A 25,203-nucleotide genomic window follows, 5' to 3' on the forward strand; every position below is an offset into this window, starting at 1 on the left:
AGCCCTTATTGGATAATGTACAGGTGACATAAGATATAGGATCTGTATCTGTATCGGTAACAGTAACATTAGAAGATAAAATCATTTATGGTAACTCTTTTCTCGTTTTAATCCAATGGTGTGACATGTGTCGTGATGTCCATGCATGTCACTTGTATTGTGTAATGTAGATACCTGTCCTATATATGGGTTGAAGTCGAAAGCAAGAAACCATAGCCACGTGAGTCACGACCTTAGGACGATTCACGAGTAACAGAATTGTACTCTTCAATCGTGTGCAAGGAAGTTCAAACTGATCAACCAACTTTGAAGTAAATGTACACTATATATATGTAACAGGGTGTACTCATTGCACTAAGTCACACTTGTTTGTGCTGTTTTGGATGTACCCGTGTCACCACGGGTATATCGTGTGTCGTGAGCGAGTTGCACGTGATTTCACCTGCACACATCACCACCCTGTCTACCCTGTACATTGTATGTCCCATTCACTGAGCACTTAGCTGCGAAGCAGGACGGAGCTCCTGCATAGATAGATTCTATATGGTCACAGTATTGCCTTCCGCTCCGGTCGCTGGTTCATATATATAGATAATAAAACATAGAAACCATAAACTCGTGTCGAGTTGTATCGCCGAGTTAGAAGGGTTACATATATCAACAAAATAAAACATTGTAATATTAGCATTTGCACAACTTTAGACAGCATATCGATTTCTAGTCTGCTATAAAATATAACAGTAAATCTATATTTGCTAGAGTAGTATTATACAGTTTACATAGTCATCTCGAGGTCAATGGGATTATGTAAAAGACATACCGCGTATTTGATGCAAAGGAATATATTTCATATAGAAGCTTGGCAGTCACAGCCGAATTTTTAATTTGAGTTAAGCATGGTCTCCGAGTCATCATACTTCGAGATAAAGTGTATTGTAGCTGTTATTTGTTATACTGACGATAATTAATTTAAGTGATGCAAAAAGACCCTCTGATCGTTTTACAATATCAATAACATAAATGATTTACATATAAAACCAGATATGCAATGAATTTCTAGTATATGCCAGGCATTTGCAATCAAATATACAGCAAAGCAGAAATATTTAAAATCGATGAGGCAATTGGTTATAAGACAATTTTGTTGACAATAGGAAAACTTATTTGCGTAATTGCATTTACGAGACACCACACACGATTTGTAATCACAATGAAGTATTTGCGTAACCTGTACATCACTTTTTTTTTTTAATACGGGATATTCGATACGACAGGCGGAATAATTCAATAACTGCCTTTCGAGAATCGCTGGGTTTTTGTTTCATTATTAGTTCCTGCCTCATTATTTTTGCTAGCAATTTCTACGTCCATTTTTCGATAGCCTCATGGTTAATCAATAATACTTAATGACTTTCTAAGGTTAAAAGTCATGTCGTGTCGCAAACATAGTTTCATTTTATTTATAACACTAACTTGAGGGTTTCTTGTGTAATTTAAACATGTCATTTTAACTTTAGGATAGAGTAGTGACTGAGTTTTATTGAAGTGATGGTCTTTACGATCTGAATATTATTTCAAGCCATAAAATCATTTATTGTATTTGAACGAACAACATCACAATTACGTCAGATATTTGATTATACGTCTTCTGTTCATTTTCATCATTAAAACAAAAAATAAAATAGCATGTGTTACTCGAAAAAAAAACAATATTTAGATGTTAAATTCGTGGTTAAATGATGTTAACGCAATTATTTTGGACACTAGCAGTCCGACTTTCCTCTGACTCAGCACGCCTATTGACGAAAGGTAGAATTTCTATCGTGTTTGTTAAAAAAAGACAGTACTTTTCCAATGCTTCTTTTCAGTTTGCAATTAAAAACTTCCTAATGTAGAAATGTGTTCTGTATAAAGGATGAATGAAATCGTGTCCTGTTTTGGTAACTATACTGAAAGTACCGAGGGTATTTAATTACCTTTAAACTTGGCAGAGAATACAACCACACTGAAAGATCATAATTGGATACGCCTCAACCATTTCGAAAAGACGTTGATTACCGTTAGGTACATTTTTCCTCCCTTCATTTTAGTAGAGCGCCAATTATGTCAACCGCAATGCGTTCTATTGGTACACCAATATCGTACTGCTTCATAGTTGTCCGATGCTTTGTTGTTGGCACGAATGCCATAGGTTAAGTGTAAAGGAACTGAACCGGGTCGATCATAGGCGACCAGGTTGTTCAATTGGTAGAGCATCCAGCTAGTGTCCGGTGGGCCCGGGTACGAACCTCGGTCTGGCCGTGCATTTGGTGCCGTGATAAAACCATGTTTCAAGTGAGGTGAATACTTGACAAGGCTATTCCTGAACCGTGGTTGTGAGTAGTAATGTCTTCGGGGTCGAAAAGTCAAAATGGAGAAAAGAGTGTAGCGAAAGGGGACTCGGTCGATCATCGGTGACCAGGTGGCTCAATTGGGTGAAGCGTCCGGCTAGTGTTCGGAGGTCCGGGATTCGAACCTCAGTCCGGCCGTGCATTTTCCCACTCTTTAATTGGCGCCCTACTAATTACCCATGGAGGTGTTATAGGGTCTAGTATGTGTTTTCGGGGTCGAAGACTTTCTTGAAGGAGGGAGGAATATAGCGAAAGCTGGACTTGGCTGAACGCCGTGGTTAGGTATCTTAAAAAGATTGACCATCTGGTAAGTGTTCGGAGGTCCAGGATTCCAAACCCGGTCTGGCCATGCATTTTCCCATTCTTCTTACAGATCTTGTGCCGTTGACCACTCCAAGTGAAAGCTATATGAGATTGAGAGGCTTCCTTAACAACCTCAGTTGTGGTTGTCTTCGTGGGCGTAGACTTTGTAAAGGAGGGAGAAGTGTAAAAGTGGAGGCTAAAATTTCCCTTTAAACTTGTGGCAGGATATTTGCTTTCAGAGAGAAAGGTCGTTAGTTCGAAGCCCGGCACGGGCAGGGTATTTCTAAGTTCTACTTTACATTACAAACTCTAGTTGACTACGTATTTTGACATGTGGCCAAAGAATATGCCATTGACCTTGGCTTAGGTCTTACAGCAACGATTGCCCACAAGTGGGACTAAATGAACGACTATTCTTTCGATCATTATTCTTCTATTGTACAGTATTCTATCATGTATCTCAACAGTACCAGTACTACTTAATTACTCAATATTTAGCTACATCAACCAATAAGGCTTGATACCTGAAACTTTCCAATGAATAATCAAAACCAAAAATTCTTCAGGCTGAGTGGGCTGACGGAGTGTTGTTTCAGACTGGGAATGAGCATATAATACTGACTGGACCTGTTCCTTCTTCACTCTGGAAACACCACGTCGACCATTGTCACACCATATGTCTGCAGAACCCACATTTTCCATCAACAGGAATCGACTTAACTTCTGGTTGCACCTAAATACAAATCAGGGAGGTATCAGGGATAACTTAGGAAACAAGATATCTTACACCATTTTAACTACCATAGCATCACTGCAAGTATCGGCTTACACTACCTCAACACGGAAATTTTACTTGAGTTCATGCCAAACAATAACTTTGATATAAATAACAAAAAAGTAAGTATAATCCTTATAAGCGATTGCAGTAATCTAATATCCGTGGCCTCTTTTAACTTAATTTTTTTATTCATTTTCAAATGTTTTACACAAGACATGTAATATGTCCTACATACACAGACATGCAAATACATCATAAAAAAATTAAATACCTTGTACATATTTGGGGAAATTGATATATATATATATAAGTGATAGACTTACATGTACACACGGTTCAACTAGACAGAAAGCGGGACAAAAACAAACACAGATAGGCGTATTGTCATATTTGGGAAGTTAAATAATAAAGCATTCAAAAGAAACAAAGCAAAATAAAGCGAAGATATAGAACGTACAAAAAGAGACAAAAACATAATTCGGTTGCAAACTATGTAGTCCTACGTCAGTCAGATTTTAATTAAATGTATCGAGTTGTTGGAGTATTTTTTTTTTTTTTTTTTTTTTGTAGTGTGAAAGAAAAAAACAGGCATATACGAAAGAAGAATCAAAACAAAATGTAAGTACAAAGAAAACTGTTATGTACTTTTTATTGCAGTCATTGTAATAATGTTGAGTTTGTAATGATCTTGTAAGGAGATGCATATATTGTTCCCGTGTTTCCTCATTTATGTTAAATAACAAGTTCCATTTACTTTCTGTAGCAGGTCTGAGCTCATTTCTACTTTATATGTTATACATTTCTTGAACTCCCTTTTTGTTTATTAATTTAATTTTATTGGTATATTAGTAATATAGTGTTTTTTCCTGAATCAAATGTATGTTTTTATTTTGTATATCGACTTCAAGCATCTTTTAGACTTCAGAAATTAGGAAATTAGTGTGGATGTTATATTTCACTCATTTTTTCAAACCTATTTAGATTTATCATTTCTAAAAGAGTATCACCTTAAACCATTCTTTTTTGTAAATCATATCAATTTTTATTTCACTATAAAACTTTATTAGATTTTCGGGAATATTTGTTTTGTACATATTACAATGATAGTTTTATACCATGCTTTCGCGCCGTCTTTCCGAACAGTATTTTTTACAGTTTCTTGCCGCTTCTTTTACATTTTCAATTCTAATCATTTGCTAGCATTCGTTCATCAAAATATTATTCTAAGGCCCATTTAAAAAAAAATATTATACACTCGTCGTGTATCCAGATTGTTTAACAGAAGTTATGGCGGCTTTAAAATTTATAATTTTGAGTAGGTATTTTCACTGTATTTTTTCCTGCCAATCAAAACTACGTGAAGTTCATTTATAAACCAAAGATATTTGTAAAGTAGGTGGGGTTATTCCATGTTACTTCTAAAGAGTGTTTGATCCATTTAAAACAACAACAAACGTGTCATTAGCTAATATCGATAGCAGTATTTCTTTTCCTGTAAAAGTAATTTCTTTTATATTGTTATTAGTTCTTAAAATTATTGATAATATTTCTGCACATAAAATAAAAATATAAGAAGAATAAGGGTCGCACTGATGACAAACACGTTCAATATGGAGACTTTGTACTGATCTGAATGATTTTTTAACCATTTGATAATGTTTGGACCAAAATTAAAAAGGTTGAGTTTTTGAGATAGAGGTCCAAGAAACAGAGTCGATTTTTTTTCAAAATTAATAAGAAGTATACGTCTAGGTGGTAAGTTGTTATCAAGTGTATACAGCATACCATAAGTTATACGCGTGCTTTCCCCTATGTCTTTACCTCTTGTGACAACTCTCATTTCCTCCTTTTCCTCACTATCTTGAGTTGAAAGGTCTATGCTACCTGCCTGTGTCTTTACATCAGTTTCAAATTTTCTACAAGTCTTGCCCCCTACCAATACCATGCTATCATATTTCTTAATCTCAAAATAGGTACATTCTTTTTCCAGACATGGTCGTCGGGAGAGGGCATCTTTAGACTGGATGCTCTGTTGACTATATATAAATCACTCACAAGTTTCCAGCCATCTTGCCCTTTGCCACCTCAGTGCCCTAAGATCACTCTTAACTAGAAAGTTTCTCTCATATAAATAACGATGAATATGTTAAGTGACACTGTCAGCAGCTATGGGTTCTCTCTCTTGGGTACAATGTTTATGCCTTGGAATAACCTGTCACCTTTTCTATGCAATCTTGTACTGATGACAGTACTACTTCCATGTCTGTGGCAGTAGCATCAACATCAAGGATAAATAAAACATTTCGTTTAAGATATGAAAGAATTGGAGATTTTGTCATGCTCTCCTTTAAAGCTGTCAATCGATGAAAAGGTTTGGCTATATCAGCAAACTGATGTATTGGTTTTCTAGTAGAAGGGAAATCATAAATCTCAGCTCCTTTACATATTATGTGTTGGCCAGGCTTCACCCGACTTGACCTTTTCCGGGCCAGTAGCTACTCAAGATTTCTTTACTCTTTGCTTCCGAAAGGTGATTTGTTCTTGCAACTCTATCACCTTTAGAAACTATTACAATTGGCAGAAACCATAAGATTTCTGATGGCTCTGTAAATCGTTTGTCTGTAATTTCTTTAATTTTCATTTTTGGCTCCAAACGCTTTGCTAATGGTATTTCGTATCGATTATAATGACAAAAAGTCTAACCCTTGATTCCCTCGCTCGGTATATCAGCTATGCATACCTCGTGTTGGAAGGTATGTTATTCTAGAGAAACATTCACATTTGCTTTCCCATGAAAGGAGTTCTTTTATCGTTAACTGTCATCATTGTTTTAATATTTGTCGGTCAATTCTCTATAATATTGTTGATTTGAACCTGTATCTACACACATTGACAGCAGGATACACTGTACTTTCGCTGTTACAAAATATCCTCCATCGTTAGCAAGCAGTGTTCAACGTTAATGTAATCGTCGCTACTGAAATCGACCCAACTCTATTTTCCATTATCCACATGACTGTGATTATCTTCTCTGTTCTGCAGGTTTGGTTTGAATCTTAGACCATACTTATGTGAGATTTTCCATATCCACAGTAATTGCCTCTTGGTTTGATGGCCCTCGGTGCTAATTACTCTGTTGTCATTTGTGAGGATAACTGTTTAGTTGTCCCTGGATTATGTATTTGTTTTCTTTCCAGTCACTTAGTTCTTCTTATTTCATCTCTGAGCTGTCTTCTTATCAGAATGAAAAATAGCCAAATGATCCACTTAATCAAAATATTAAAGACTCATATTTCTTATATATGTTGTTAAATCTCGTAATCAGGTAAGCGAAGGTAAATAATTCCAACGCTAAATCACCGGTTGATTTTGTTGCCATCTCTGGGTAAGATTTACGGGCCTTTCTTTCAATGAACTATCAGCAAAGTAGAGAGGCTTCTCATAGTAAGTCCAGTTGTCCATCTTTACAACTATTACAAGCTGAGATATATAATCTTCCCAATTATCTTTGCCATTGTACGATAAAGGTTTCTTCTTCGCTTCCTTATTTCTTGGTCTCTCAATGTTTCTTATTCTGGGGAATTTATATAAGGAGAACAAGCCCTGGATCTGATATTACATCCCTCTTTTCAGTACTAGTTTCTCTCCTCACCCAAACCTAAGTTTCTGTATTGGTTTTGATGAAGTTGACTAAATTCCTCCCTCATATTTTCCATGTCTTACCATATTTTCCCCCATTAAATCTCCTACATTAACTCTAAGTTCACCTCTCAAATCCCTTATACTATATTTCATTTCACCCCTCATTTCCAGCCATAGTATTTTCTATTATTCCCTTGACCCTACCTACCTTAGATTCATGAGTATATGCCTGTTTCTCAGTATGTATTCTCTATTCAGTATAATGTGAATCTGCTTTATCAGTAGCATCCTCTTTTATTGTCAACAATTCTTCATTTTGTCTGATTTTCACAATATTTGAATCCTTCAATTTATTTTTAAATATCTAGTAGTTCTTGAAAAATTTACCACCATCACCAGATTTTGATATGAGGTCTTATCTTGTCTTTTACATATACAACAACTGACTACAGAGAAAAAACAGCTTTTCAGCAAGCAACTGCTCTGCATCTGCTAACAGCATCTCAGCAACCAACTTTTTGGCAACTACAACCAGCCTCTTATCCCCATATCCTACTGCAGACGCTAATGCAAAGCCCGGTCGTCAGGTACCGTAAACAGTCAGATTTTAAACAGTCTGTCACATGACCGAATATCCTTCATGACGATGTATTTTATATACTTTGATACAAATCCGTCTCTGCGATCTTATCTTTTACTACCCTCTGTCTGCTTTGTCTGGCTTCTCTAATGATAGTTCGCTGTTTCCTCTAATGATAGTTCGCTGTTTCCTCTAATGATAGTTTGCTGTTTCCTCTAATGATAGTTCGCTGTTTCCTCTAATGATATTTCGCTGTTTCCTCTCATGATAGTTCGCTGTTTCCTCTAGTGATAGTTTGCTGTTTCCTCTAATGATAGCTTGCTGTTTCCTCTAATGATAGTTCGCTGTTTCCTCTAATGAAAGATTGCTGTTTTGCCTGCATTCGCTGTAAAGACGTTATGCCACTGAGCCTTCGAATATCCCGGTTTTCAGTTTATAGAAAGTGCTAGCCTATCATATTGCTGAATTTTTTCAACACGGGGATTCTCCCGTGTTTAATATTATAAATGAAAAAATGTCCAAAAGACTCGAGTAAATACTATGACGATAACTCCAGAGTAGTCTTGAAAAGATAAACAAATATGGCTGCCATGGAAGACGAACCGATATGTCTGTGACTTTCGTCTCTAAAGGCCTATAAATACTTATACAGTATGATTAAATTGAATACACATGAAAGGTGTGATATCATCGCAAAACGCTGAATAATCGTTTTGAGCATAAACACGTTTAGGGTTAATTAACAGACACGTAGACAACAGACATCACAATACTACGGTATGATTTTAATTGAAAACCTGTATCATGATGCAATTTGATGAAATACAACAGTACGAGATAATTAACAGATGAAATCCCCGCCACAATAAGAATACAAAATGCAATGTTCTTAACGAACTATATAAGCTTCCCGTTAACGAATCCTGATACACACTTCAACATCATCTCTTATTATGATGTATTATACGTATGCCACAATCTCATCAAATGTAAAAATAACAAAGCATTCAATGTGTACAATGATGGAACAATAATACTTTGACTTCCTAACAATGTATAATGTAGTACATGTATTCTTCTATAAAAGGCCAACCGGCATATCAAATCAATTTCAAGAATGAATTACAGTTACACATTTGAACAATCAAAAACTATTCATAATTTACTTTGTGGACATTTGTGCCACCATAGGTTTCTATATACCGTATAGCGGGAAATTTTAGCGGTCATAAAATTTGGCGCTTTGGTCATGAAAACTGAAAGTTAAATTTTGGCGGGTTAAAATTTAGCGATTTTCCTTAAATCTAGGGTTTTAATTTGGCGTTGAGCATATATATTATCTACCGGTATATATAGATAACTATGTTATGTCCATACATCCAATCCGTGTTGATTAAGTGTGTATTACCGGAAGTTATTACCAAAAAATTTCAGACGAACACATACATGTAGATTTGTCAAATTAGTGTTTATATGTGTATGTGTACAAGCAACAGACAAAGAGAATTCAATCAACCGTAAGATATCGCCATGGTCATCTATTGTATGATGTGTATACGTACAGGTAAGTTAAACAATGAGTCTACAGGTAAAGTGTTAACATCAGTTCATTGAATGGTATGAGTAGACGGCTTTGTTTTCACAAAAAAATAATTATGATGCCTTATATGTCATACTTGTATTGCTATACATGTATCGTGAGTAGTTGTTCACTAGCTATTCGTATTACATGTACCTATCGGCATTTTGGCCGACAGTTGCCAGGCAACAACTCTCTTGAGTTATCAAAGGTAAATGGCGGTCGGAACGGAAACTATTGGCGAAATTGAAATTTTCGCGTCTTTTTATTTGGCGGTGTTAAAATTTGACGGGTTAAATTTTGGCGATCTTTATACGGACCCGCCAAATGGCCAAATTAAAGCCCCGCTAAAATTTCCCGCTATACGGTAAGTGTCCTTTGCAATGAAAACCAATAGATTTTTAATGCAGATTGTCCATTTCTGTATCTTGTGTTATCGCTAGTATTACGAGTGTTTCAATTCGTCGTCATGGTAATCTGTTTCAATTTACTTTGTTTTCTTCTATTTGTGCCCCCCCCCCCCCCCCCCCCCCCCCCCCCCCCCCAAACTCCCTACCCTCACTTCAATACTTAGGTTTCAATTATATAACTATTAAACAATTGCTAGTTATGAAATACTCATGCTAATATGATAGAATAATAAGGACTCGACACATCAGTCACAACATGTAGATTTTCGCGACGCTTTGCCATATTTCTCACTATAATGATATACTATAAACGTACTAATTTCGGCGCACTTATATTTTAGCAGATATATTTGTTTTCAGAAATAGCGCATTGATGGAATGGTGCTACTGCAATATTTGGCATAGAAAATATAGTACAAAAATTGTAGTTAATATAATCGTATTTCATCATTCAAGCTTGAAAATCTTCCGCTTAAATTTAAGGATTACCGCTAACGTACGTACGTTTACATGACTACTACGAGGACACAACGCAATCGGAAATCTGATAATGTGTCTACACGATAACAATGGAACCATCACTGATTTCTTAATGTGAAACTGCAACAAGTCAGGGCACATCATTATCCAGGTCATACGTTCTCATAATCGGAATGCTGGGAGTTGACTGGGCTTGAAAAATGTCGGGCTGTACTTTTATCCAAACGTTGTAGATGAACATTCGGAACGGTTGATCGTAGCAACCAAAAGGTTTTCATTTCACCTTTTCCCTGTTGAGTAGAAAAACAATATTAACGGTATTCGGTTATATATCTTAATTGCATCTATTATTATAATGAATTGTATTTTACAAAAAGATATATCTGTCTTAAGAGTGTTATGATATATAAGCGTCTTCAAGTTCACTGATACAATGATCTAATAATCTTTATACATATAATGTATAGTGAGTTGCTTAACAGTGACTCAGTCAATCTTTTCCCTGTGCTTTAATTTTGATTGTTTTGTTCTTTCCATCTTTTAACTGCATTGTATTGTTTTACTTTTTACCTGTGTTTTATTCTTTTTATGTTTTTCCTGTGTTTTATTTTGTCATCTTTTCCTTTTCTTTATTCTTTCTATCTTTTCCCTGTGTTGTATGCTTACCTCCTCTTCTATGGGTTTTATTCTTTCCATCTGTTCCTTGTGTTTTTTTTCTATTTTTTCTGATTTATTTTTTCCTTCTTTTCCTATGTATTTTTATTCCTTTATATTTTCCTTGTGTTTTAATCTTCCTATCTTTTTTCTGTATTCTTTCTTTCTTTTCCCTGCGTTATATCATTTCCTTCTCCCCCTGGTTTTTTTTCTTTCTTATGTCTTATCATTTCTTTCCTTTTACCTATTTTTACTCTTTTCATTTTGAACTGTGTTTTATTCTTTACGCTTTCATTGTGTTACATTTTTTCTTTTCTTCTTCTTTTCATTTTTTTATCTTTCCATCTTTTCCCCGTGTTTTATTATTTCCATCGTTTCCCTGTGTTATATTATTTCTATATTTTCTATTTCATTCTTTCCATCTTTCCCTGTCTTTTATTTTTACTATTTCTTATTTGTGTTTCAGTCTTTCCATCTTGTCCCTGTATTTTATTTTTTCGTCTTTTCCCTGTCTTTTATTTTTTCATCTTTTCCATGTGTTATATTTTTTTCCGTCTTGTTTTTTTTTTTTAATTCTTTCCAGCTTTTCCATGTGTTATATTCTTTCCGTATTTTTTCTGGGTTTTATTCTTTCCATCTTTTAACTGTTTGCTTTATAAATTTTTGCACTGCTTATATTTTCTCTTTTTAATCAATAGCAAACATCAATCCAAAAATAGTATCACCTATGTCGTCATTTGGGTTATTTAGGACACCTGATTATCTCGCTTTACCTCGTCATTTGGGTTATATAGGACACTCTCATTATCTCGATTTTCCGATGGCGCCACTGACTTCGAAATAACGAGATTCGAGGGTATTATGAATATAAAAAGTGAGACAATCTCTGGCTGAACATTCTGAACTGGTCGATATGTTTATAGAGCTGTTCGTACGTACCTTAATTTCCACATATCCTCTCTCCTGTGTTTGGAAGCAAGGGTACTTTTCTAACGCATCCAGAGTGGTAGCACTTATCTGTATCATCTGAGCTACAAATAAAATATCATGTTGAAAAAAATACAAACTGGACCTGTAAGTGTTATCCAAACGTTGAATACGTTGAATACGTTGAATATGCTATAAACATTCCATAGTTTGTGACGTAATATCTACTGTAGTGGAATCTCACTGTGAAGTCATCTCACACAAAAAACGGACTAATTAACGGTTAAATCATGTCACCATCCAGAGCGTTGAGATATCAAATTCAATCTACTATCACCATAGCAACACTTACATACATAACAATGAACCCCTTACAAACAAACTACGGTATTTGTTTAACCTTTAGCACGTGTCAAACATCAGACTCTCTGAGGAGGACTATCACCGCACCGAGATCAGGTTAGGCACTCAAAAACAGGAAGATATCAAGTCCGATTATTGTGAAAAAGTGGATAGGATTCTCACAAGTAGTGAAAACATACAGAAGTAATTAAGTTGCCAACATATCACAAATACCGATAAAATTTATATAATTAGAACAAAGTCTAGATTTAAAATAGAAAATCTGCTTTGACATTTAACACCTACGCAAAGTATAGCTAAGTGTTGATATTGTAAAGAATAATAATTGTGAACCTTCTGTAGGCTTAGACTGAATGTTGAGCTAATGGTGGAATGATCACATAGCTTTACAACATAACAGAAAAGTTTTGATCTATAAATGACAGAGAATTGCAGTAGAGTTCTTACAGACAACTAAAAGAAGCCTGTGATGGTGTCCAAACTTCTATGACATGTTCAATGGAAGTTTTTACGCTTTGAGTCTGCACTATGATTATCGAATGGTCTTAACTGATTATTGTGTTATTTGCAAGTGTGTCTGTATATGAAAATACGTGTTAAAGATGTAAGGATCTAATATATATGTGATAATTTGTTTTAACAATAATTGTAAGTATTTTTTCGACTAATATAAATCACAAAAGAAGCACGTATAATCAAATGGGACAGAAGGTAATGTCAATTTTACAATTATCAAAAGAATGTTAAACATATTATACTATTTAACTGTTTATAGACATTGACTGATGCACATTGTTTAATATATAACTTACGCTTTCCTGTTGATTCCATGCGGGACGCTACGTTGACTGTATCTCCGAACAGGCAGTATCTCGGCATCTTTATACCAACAATACCAGACACTACCGGGCCTACAAACAACAAAACTACATATCAATACCTTGCATGTATACAACATACATAAGCCTAACTACATGCCATATAAACAACATATATAAACCTTACTACAGTGCATATAAAACATACAAAAACATCACTACATGCCATATAAACAACATTCATAAACCTCACCATATGCCCTATAAATAAGATACACAAATCTCACCACATGTGCCCTATAAACAACATACACAAACCTCACTACATGCCCTGAAACAACATTAATAAACTTAGCCACGTGCTATATAAAAACATACAAAAAGCTCACAAACCTCACCATATGCCCTATAAACAATATACATTAACATCACTACATGTCCTAGGCTACATACATAAAACTCACTACAGGGTCTATAAACAATATAAATACACCTCACTACAGGGTCTATAAACAATATAAATCACCTTCACTACAGGGTTTATAAACAATATAAATCACCTTCACTACAGGGTCTATAAACAATATAAATACACCTCACTACAGGGTCTATAAACAATATAAATCCACTTCACTACAGGGTCTATATACCAACATACATTTCACTACAGGGTCTATAAACAACATACACCTCACTACAGGGTCTATAAACAATATAAATCCACTTCACTACAGGGTCTATATACCAACATACATTTCACTACAGGGTCTATATACCAACATATACCTCACTACAGGGTCTATAAACAATATGCACTTAACTACAGGGTCTATAAACAATATAAATACACTTCACTACAGGGTCTATATACCAACATACACTTCACTACAGGGTCTATAAACAATATACACTTCACTCAGGGTATATAAACAACATACATAAACCTCACTACAGGGTCTATAAACAACATACATACACCTCACTACAGGGTCGAAAAACAACATACACTTCACTACAGGGTCTATAAACAACATACATACACCTCACTACAGGGTCGATAAACAACATACACTTCACTACAGGGTCGATAAACAACATACACCTCACTACAGGGTCGATAAACAACATACACCTCACTACAGGGTCGATAAACAACATACACTTCACTACAGGGTCGATAAACATCATACATAAACCTCACTACAGGGTCTATAAACAACATACACTTCACTACAGTGTCGATAAACAACATACACCTCACTACAGGGTCTGTAAACAACATAAATACACCTCACTACAGGGTCGATAAACATCATACATAAACCTCACTACAGGGTCTATAAACAACATACATACACCTCACTACAGAGTCGATAAACAACATACACCTCACTACAGGGTCGATAAACAACATACACCTCACTACAGGGTATATAAACAACATACATAAACCTCACTACAGTGTCTATAAACAACATACACTTAACTACAGGGTCTATAAACAACTTACATAAACCTCACTACAGGGTCTATAAACAACATACACTTAACTACAGGGTCTATAAACAACATACATAAACCTCACTACAGGGTCGATAAACAACATACACCTCACTACAGGGTCTATAAACAACATAAACACACCTCACTACAGGGTCTATAAACAACTTACATAAACCTCACTACAGGGTCTATAAACAACATACATACACCTCACTACAGGGTCGATAAACAACATACACCTCACTACAGGGTCGATAAACAACATACACTTCACTACAGTGTCGATAAACAACATACACCTCACTACAGGGTCTGTAAACAACATACATAAACCTCACTACAGTGTCTATAAACAACATACACTTAACTACAGGGTCTATAAACAACTTACATAAACCTCACTACAGGGTCGATAAACATCATACATACACCTCACTACAGGGTCGATAAACATCATACATACACCTCACTACAGGGTCTATAAACAACATAAATACACCTCACTACAGGTCGATAAACAATATAAATACACTTCACTACAAGGTCGATAAACAACATACACTTCACTACAGGGTCTATAAACAACATACACCCCACTACAGGGTCGATAAACAACATACATACACCTCACTACAGGGACGATAAACATCATACATACACCTCACTACAGGGTCGATAAACAACATACACTTCACTACAGGGTCTATAAACAACATACACCCCACTACAGGGTCGATAAACAACATACATACACCTCACTACAGGGACGATAAACATCATACATACACCTCACTACAGGGTCGATAAACAACATACACTTCACTACAAGGTCGATAAACAACATACATACACCCCACTACAGGGTCGATAAACATCATACATACACCTCACTACAGGGTCGATAAACAACATACACTTCACTACAGGGTCGATAAACAACATAAATACACCTCACTACAGGGTCTATAAACAACATAAATACAAACCTCTCAGTGTTTGTTATCGTTTTCTTTACAACAAATTACTATTTACGATGATTCAGAAAACAAATATGGTTGGATTTAAACATTTTCCATTGCCAAAACAATTTCTCTCGAAACAATTAGGTTGCACTTGAAATGCATAAATCCTATCTTAGAGGTTCGGATAATTATATATAAATGGCTAGCGTTAGGAGGATTACCTGTATTGACGCCGATTCGTATTCTCAAACTGATGTTTTTGCCCGACAGATGCCTTACATCTATCTTCTGGGTAGCATCCCTCAAGTCTAAGGCCAAATACGATATCTCACAGACATGGCGCTCGCCGTTCGTCTCCGGAACTCCCGACACAACCATGTACGCGTCGCCTTTTAGATATACAAGCAATAAGCAAATCTATCATTGTTTTACAAAATATATCGGATATAAATAGAAAAATTGACGAAAAAATTGTTTTCTTTTTCCTCACGTTATATATGTAATTGTTCTATATACATACATATTCAACACTTTGATATATTTGCATAAATATATATATAATCGGGCAAAGATAAAATGTTCAATACCATGATATATGATAAATATATATTCGATCAATGATAAAGTAAAAGTATCCATACCAACGATTATATTCAGATGGACATTTAACTCTTTTACTATGGAATATATATTCCAGAAACGGTAAAATATTTGGTACTATAATCAACATGTATTCGAGGTAAGATAAAGAGTTAAAATAGTTTAAGAACTTTATTCAAGCAAAAAGACTTGATAGTAAGTATCTTAAATGTGTCACCATTTCATATAATATTTTTTAAAACTAATCAAAGCTCTGAAAAATCAAATCTAGATTATAAAACTTGTCACGAAGTTTTAATGTTTGCTTGCTAAGACTCGCAAAAATAAAAACTTCTAAAAAATCGTTACAAAAAATTTCAAATGATATAAAGATCTAAGATCCTATGTTGAAGAGGTAGTAAATCTTACCGATGGTCTCCACCTTATACACGTCGTATTTCTCCAGTCTAGAATCAAATGTATTGTATAATGAGTTCAGCAATTCGACGACCTGGAAAGGAGTGCAGCCTGAACATATAGTGGTGAATCCTACAATATCTGAGAAACATACTGTGGCGGAACTGTACAGTCTTGGTTCGACTTTTTCATTTTCCATCATCTTCTTCGCAACAGATATCGGCAGTAGTTGACATAAAAGAGCCTCACTGCGTTTCCTTTCGTTTGACAATGAAGACGCCTTTTCCTTGAAGGATAACGCCACTAATTGGATCTGTTTGGTAAGTTTGAACACCACAACTAAAATTGTAGGGATACAGCAATAGCGTAGCTATTAGAAGTCCAATACTCCATTGGTAGTTTACACTGACAGCATCCAGCTCCTGTTGTAGACTGTTTACTATATTCTGAAATTGATTACATTGACTTAGAGATTGTTGTATCCGACTCATTTACACACAACGAATTTACATAGCTCACAGAACGATACTGTTATAACAGTGTGCATTCTGCTATGTTTCACTTAGGTAACACATGGAGAAGACGTTGCCTTTCCCAAAGCTAATTACTGTTATCATTAGAGCTTTTTGTTTTTGTTTTGGTTTTGTTTTTGTTTTGTTTTGAGGGGGGGTTTCGAGCAATAATGCTTAGTAAAATTTTACTCTAGCAACTGTAACAACAACAGTCACGGCGACAAAAATAACGACGATAATGTTTTTTTGCCGTAGTAAGGAGACTGCAAGTTTCGCAGAATGGCGGGAATTAACTGTCCTATACTTTTTGCGCGCGTAATATTGCGCGTGTAACTTGTGTTCAGTATGGCAGCCAATCAGAGGCTAAGTACGTGTAAGGTAGTCATGTGAGTGTACACAGGCGCTCGAGCGATATCTACTTTAGAGTGGAAACATTGTAGCCGCGGACTTCAAGGTCGTAACAAACTTTCAGTCAATAATGTTAATATTTATCTTATGGAAAAGTAGTATGCAGTTTTATAGGTGTTTTACTTTTTTATGATTAGGATAGAAATCCCAGCATATATAAAGAAACGTTAAAGCTCCTCCACCTCCTTACAAAAATGGTTTTAAGTGCGGATGGCTCGGTCGGTTTCCCATCATGTTGATTATCAGTTGAACAAATTGCCTGACAGTATCCAATTTAGCTCCAACCTTCGATCATGTAATGAGTAAAATAAATTCTTTATCAATCAAAGTTCTGTTGATTGGAAGTTTAAGAATCGCAATAATGACCTTATATGTAGTGTCAGGCAGAGAAGGCATTTGGTAATAATTCTCAACATTTTCTAAAATTGTTGGCATATTCCAACACAGAAGTCTACTATGTTTACGAAACTATTTTCATTGATTTCTGTTTACTTAAAGTGCATCCATGTGAAATACGTATACATGCTCCGGTCACTGAAAGTAGGTTCCTTCGTCAGCTATGTAACAAATTAATCAACCGATCGGCAGAGCAGTCATTCATTTGCGTAAGGCCACATTAAACTAACATCTCTAGTTCATTAAAGTATTGTCAGAGATAAGAAGACATGCTAAAGTGATGATTACTGCATGTTTGGCTTGTTTCATTAACCCGACATTTTACGAAACGACATCGATATCGTGCCGTGTGTATATCTAATGATACATAATACCAATAAAACACGTGACCATTAGGTAACGGGGTTAACGATAAGTAGGTTTTGATAGTTACTCTAAAGTTTACGAGCAATATGTCAATGCTAGCAAAATTGTGATGTCACGTGGGTACTTAGCGTTTAGTGATATGCATATTTTTATCTTATTATTTATTTACTATTTTTATATATTTATTTGTGTGTCATTTAGGTATGAATATATATGTATTTCATTTTCGATGTTTCGTTTGGTTTGCTTTAATTTCGACCAAACAGACGCCTCAGTGTAGTTGGTATGGCAACAAAACCCATTCGGTTGCATTCACAATTCCTTTATACCCATATACACTCATATTCAATGATATAAATACAAACCTAAATTTCGACCTATCAAAGGCCGTGAAATGGCGGCTATTTTCTTGAATTGTGAAAGCGATGTTACGAGAATAACCAGTGTCCTGTGATGTACCGACGCACCCATCAATATCGAACAACATTGAAATGTCGACTAATCAGAGGCCAGGGAATGATGGTCATTTTTTTTTCAAACAATTTCCAAAAATGGTAACCGCCGTTCTTTTTCTCTGAGTCATACTACACCTGTATACTAAATTTAATCGAGATGGACAATATGTAAACTTCGACCAATCAGGAGCCTTATTCTGACTGACCTTTTGTCAAATCGAAAAACAAAGACAAAAAATGCTTGCATACCATTGGTTATACACTAACAATCGTGTAAAGTTTCGTTGATTTCATCCTACATAATTATTGTGCTATATGATTCGCTATAGAATGTTTGAAATATTGGACGATTAAATTAGCTGATAAGCATGTATAGTTATTGGGCGATATAACAATATAATTCGCTAATAAACATGTATAATTCAGTCTTGTTTGTACTAAGCATTTTCCTTAGCTTAGAAATGTATGTTATCAGTCCATAAAGTCAAAACGACGTCGCCGTCTTTAACGTAACTTTGGTTGGCGGATGGAGCACCGTAATGATTTGTAGTTGTAGGAGATGAGAGTCCATCAATAAAGTGACACAGGGTGTATATTAAATTATAAGGATTAAATCAAATCATTTTTTTTATTGAGCAATGACACAAAAAAAAACCTGAGTGACACTCTACATTATAAACCTAGATTGCACTCCGTTTTTTGGGGGGTTTTGTTTTTGTTATACCTCCATAACAAAAAAGGTAACATAAAAAATAGTTTGAAGTTAATTATTAAATCTTTATTGGGTGATATAAATTGTTGATTCATTAGCTAATCAACATTAATTGCATTGGACAGTATAATTAGCTAATACCCATGCATAATTATTGGGCGATATAATTAGCTAATCACATTAAGTTTATTAGGCGATAAAATTAGCTAATAAGCATGTCTAATTATTTGGTGATATAATTTGCTAATCACATTCAGTTTATTATGCGATATAATTAGCTAATAAGTATGTATAACTATTGGGCGATATAATTTGCTAATAAGTGTTTAACTATTGGGCGATATAATTTGCAAATAAGTATGTTTAACTATTGGGCGATATAATTTGCTGATAAAAATAACAATTATATGGCGATGTAATCAGCTGATAAACATTAGAATTATTCAGCGATATACACAACTAATAAACATGTATAATTGGGCGATAAACTTTCATTCATGGTTTTAAAACATTCTAGCAAGTCGGTCAGAAATCAAATATGACAAAATTGTTGACTGGTTTGGAATGCGAGTGCTGAGGTCTTTAACAGGACAGTTTGAGGAAACATCAGACGAGGGTTTCCTGGTATCGATTTTTAATGGTATATATGATTATTTGTGAGTATTCAGGTAAAAAAAACAGGTGTTTAATGCCTGTGATATCAGTTTCGATCTCTTGAAACAGTTTACTAGGTTTGTACCTTCACTTAGAAAATTAGGTTGAGCTGCGGAATAAAAAGGCATAGAAATACGATATACTATTACTCTTACCTGTGCGATAGTGTCCTTTATATCCATCATGATATCGATGTATGACGTCATATTATCGAACCACTGGATGGACGAATAAGCCGAAGTTGTTATGTTTTGGTTCATTATGATCTTCGTGCGCATGTCATTAAGGGTTCTATAGAGCTCGGTATTGTCTAAGTATGTCTCCGTCAGACGACGAACTTCGTCAGAATAGCTTTTACTGATTTCTAAGTAGCGTTCTGCTGTCACCTTCTTCTCAATGTACAACGCCGATTGCTTGTGAGGTAAAACACCTACAACATTGATTAAAGCATAATACTTTACTTTTGTGCTCATTATTCATTAATACAATTTGAAATGTTAAAAATTCTTCTTGTACTTGTTAATTGCAAATACAGAGACAGAAAAAGCCTGGAATGCTGCCAAGGTTGGAACCCTAGTGGTCAGCCTTCAAAATACAACACATGTCCTCACACCGGAGGTTTCTCACACATACCAATCAGCACTCCCGCACATCCTGCTTTCTTCGCAAAATATTCAAGCATTTTTTTCTCAATAAAGTTCTATTAACAATACTTCAATATTCATTTTCACTCAATCATTTTCTTTTTGCTCGCTCGCACTTAAGTTCATAATTTCGATCCATTCTTCCAAATAACATTTATGTGCATGACAATAACATTGTACTTATATACAATGCATTTGTTATTAAGTCTGCTTAGTGTAGATACCCGTTTGTTGCCCATCAACCCATTCATGCAAATGCCGGGAATACACGGCAATCGATTCAATTTAAACATGTTTTATATAATATATGTATACACTACAGTAGATGATTGGTGATTCAATATAAACATATTTTATATAATATTTGTATACGTTACGCTACAGAATATGATTGGTGATTCAATATAAACATATCTTATATAATATTTGTAAACGTTACGCTACAGAATATGATTGGTGATTCAATATAAACATGTTTTATATAATATTTGTATACGCTACAGAATATGATTGGTGATTCAATATAAACATGTTTTATATAATGTTTGTATACGCTACAGAATATGATTGGTGATTAATATATACATGTTATGTTTTATATAATATTTGTATACGCTACAGAACATGATTGGTGATTAATATAATATTTGTATACACTACAATATATGATTGGTGATTCAATATATACATATATAAATATGTGTATATGCTATAGTATATAATAAGTGATTCAATATAAACATGTTATGTTTTGTATAATACTTGTATACGCTACAGAATATATTGGTGATTCAATATCAACATGTTTTATATAATACTTATATACCCTACAGAATATATTGGTGATTCAATATCAACATGTTTTATATAATACTTGTATACCCTACAGCATATGACTGGTGATTCAATATAAACATGTTATGTATAATATTTGTATACGCTACAGAATATGATTGATGATTCAATATATACATATATAAATAGAGGTTACACAACGAGTGGTTGTTGGATATGGAATTTATTTCACACGAGTAAATTATTTTTTAAAAGTTACAAAAGACACGAGCTTTAGCGAGTGTTTTTTGCAACTTTTAAAAAATAACTTACGAGTGTGAAATAAATTCCATATCCAACAATTTCGAGTCGTGGGACCTGTTTCTACCACAATAATATCGGCTTGAATCAAAGGGAAACGTGGCCAAGTATGATTTCGCGTATGCAAATAAAGTGTACTGGTGACGTCCGGCACCCGGTGATGTGACGTCATTAAATTATTGATGACGTCAATAACAATTGCAGCTTGGGTCAAAGTTCACCGTGTTAGCCAATCAAAATGCGTACAAAGTTTATACCACGTGTGGTATAAACAGATTGTTAATCAACAGCTGTAATGATTAACTGATGGTCTGAGAGTTGAATTACACAGGGTATTGTGGTAGAAATAAGTGTATATAATAAGTGTTTCAATATAAACATGTTATGTTTTGTATAATACTTGTATACGCTACAGAATATGATTGGTGATTCAATATAAACATGTTTTATATAATATTAGTATACGCTACAGCATATGATTGGTGATTAATATATACATGTTATGTATACTATTTGTATACGCTACAGTATATAATAAGTGTCTTCAGTCTTTCACCCGTTTACTTTCACCTACGCACGTAATCTTACGTATCGAAAAACTAAATCTTCACACCATCGAGGTGTTCCAGTGCTACCACAGGTTACTTGTGTCAACTAGCACTTGGCGCTCACAGACTCATCACTCCAATCGGGTAGTGGTAGTAAGTATAAATCTCAATCGTGATAATTAAATATGTTAATCAACATTTGTATTAACTTGCTTGTAAATAGAGGTTACACAACGAGTGGTTGTTGGATATGGAATTTATTTCACACGAGTAAGTTATTTTTTAAAAGTTACAAAAGACACGAGCTTTAGCGAGTGTTTTTTGCAACTTTAAAAAAATAACTTACGAGTGTGAAATAAATTCCATATCCAACAATTTCGAGTCGTGTGACCTGTTTCTACCACAATAATATCGGCTTGAATCAAAGGGAAACGTGGCCAAGTATAATTTCGCGTATGCAAATAAAGTGTACTGGTGACGTCCGGCACCCGGTGATGTGACGTCATTAAATTATTGATGACGTCAATAACAATTGCAGCTTGGGCCAAAGTTCACCGTGTTAGCCAATCAAAATGCGTACAGAGTGTATACCACGTGTGGTATAAACAGATTGTTAATCAACGGCTGTAATGATTAACTGATGGTCTGAGAGTTGAATAACACAGGGTATTGTGGTAGAAACAAGATTACATCACATATCAATCTGAAGGTAACATTGGTGTAAAGTAATCATATATGATTGAATCTGAATCGAATCAATCATTCATATAATAAATGCAGTGTAAACATTGTCACAAGTTTGATATTGAACTAAAGGCACACAAGATCTCAACACCTTTCAATATGTTTTGATAGTTAGATATAATAGAAACAAAATATACTCAAACTTCACCGTACAACTATTTCTAAACATGTTTATATCAAAGAAAACAAGCATGAATTATGAATTCCTACATGGTAACGGAACTACAACTTCAATTTAGAATAGATAAACCAAGGCAAAAAGGAACAATGATGTATATTTACACGGTGTATTGAAAAAAGTATAAGACCAGATACTCTGAAAGAGAAAGCGTTTTTTTTGTTGTTTTTTTATTCATCGACGGTAACTGCTTTAACAAATCTAGGTCATGTCTGTGTGAAGTAACATTCTCAAAATGAGAACTAATGGAAGACAACGGAATCATTAAGCATCTTAACAAGCATCGAACACGTATTCGTATCGCATTAGGAAAACGAATTTGATTATGATATCGACCATACATTTTCGCATGGTCTTTATCAACCTGTATCTCCAACACCCATCCTATTGTTATGTAACGCAAACCTTTAACACATACACAAAATTAACATTTTATGAACGAGGCGTCAAATTAGATGTTTACACCGAGACTTATAACGCGACAGCGCTGTACTTTAATCATCTTGTCACTTTAGAATAAATTAACACCCACAACCATCACAAGGGTTTTAAGCTGTTACATTGTCTCCTTCTTTTTTCTGACCAATAAATAACTCAGAATTTGGACTATTTACTATCTGAAAATTCAAGAAGTAACCTTCTCAAAACGAGTTATTATAATATGCAGATACAATTTCAAATTGTTCGATGTATAATGTTACTTCTAGTAATTAATCAATACGATGGGTTGGGTCACAATCTCAAAATAGGAGTAAGAGTGGTAACCACCAGGCATATCAACATTAGAATATTAAGAATATTTGAAAATGAGATAGTAATGCCAAGCAAAAAAAAACCTATTGTTTTCATTAGTAAATGGCAAGCTTTTCAGGTGATAGCGACATTCAAAGCCAGTTCTTACCTGTCGTGAAATATGTACTTCCGAGAGCACGCTCTAAACCAATCTCATCGCTTCCAAGAAGAAGCATATAGTATGCTACAAGGTTCATCCAAAGTTTTCCAGTGGTGTACAGTCGGATATAGGTGGCTACCCAGCCTATGATTACGCCATTGTCGTTGGTGTATTTGTTAATGACATCCTCAATAGTAATATTGTCAGAGATTACTCGATTCCGATATTGTTTAATGTTTTCAAAATAACTTGCTTTTGATTGAAAATGAGGCGGATTTCCCACTGCTAACGGAGGCCATTGACTTAAATTGTTTATGATTCTATCAGTAAGACTATATTTCTCCATTAGTGTGAGGTATGCCTGGGTGTCCGATTGTGAACTGAGATACAAGGTACTCATCCCCCTTTCGATCTGAGTAAAGCGTAAAAGAATTCCAGTTTCGAGGCTGAATTTAATTCCCTTTTGAATGTCTTCCTTTAGAGACAATTCGGCTGCATTATCAATAACGCTGATGGATGCTATCACACTTAACACAATAATAGGAAACAGTGCCAGTGCTAGAATTTTAGTTATTTGGAAGCGTCTCCCTTGCGAAGACAGGATGTTGTATTTGCAGCCTTCGGCACAACATCCCGTGGACACTGCTACCTCATTTGATATTCCAAACGACACGTTTCTGGATGTGTTCATCTTAATTTCTATGTGTATCAAGTTGTCACTGTGTTGAACATTAGCAAGACACTTTTCAGTCACGTATGATCGGTGAAACCGCTTTTATTTGATATATGATTCAAATAAGTATAAGCTTTTCCACTGTCCGTGATGGAAATTGATTTAATTAATTCATGTCCAATAATATTTCGACAATTTGAATTTGTGAGATAAACGACGTTATGTCTCCACCCTGAATGTAGACACTGTTATAGCCCACATTTGTATCACACAATAAAACATTAACAGAACAAATGTCATTCCTAGTCCTGTGTATTCCAAACACATCAATAACAGTATCTTTGCGGTTTCAAACGTCTTTCAATTGATACTATTTTCTACTGGTGCTTCATCGTGCGGCCACTTTTGCAATGTGAAATACACTATTCACTTAACTAGCTGACTGTCACCGAAGACTTTCGATGCTGAATTTTCACGTTAGCTCACCGCTGTAATCCTTCACCTGTCCAGCTGTCAGGAATATCGATCTGTTACGGCTGCC

The 25,203-nt window shown here is 34.9% G+C and overlaps 1 protein-coding gene across 1 annotated transcript; it reads right to left on the minus strand.

Annotated features, from left to right (window-relative positions):
* Positions 1-9,834: 9,834 nt before the first annotated feature.
* On the minus strand, positions 9,835-24,749 carry LOC117345347 (receptor-type guanylate cyclase gcy-23-like). The gene is given in 8 exon segments (XM_033908417.1): positions 9,835-10,452; positions 11,756-11,847; positions 12,919-13,017; positions 15,611-15,778; positions 16,398-16,710; positions 16,712-16,831; positions 20,044-20,318; positions 23,999-24,749. Coding segments are annotated over 8 exon segments (1,887 nt in total). The 5' UTR covers positions 24,681-24,749; the 3' UTR covers positions 9,835-10,314.
* Positions 24,750-25,203: the final 454 nt, after the last annotated feature.

The sequence above is a fragment of the Pecten maximus genome, chromosome 16 (assembly GCF_902652985.1).
Source record: "Pecten maximus chromosome 16, xPecMax1.1, whole genome shotgun sequence".
In the NCBI taxonomy this organism is placed as follows: Eukaryota; Metazoa; Mollusca; class Bivalvia; order Pectinida; family Pectinidae; genus Pecten; species Pecten maximus.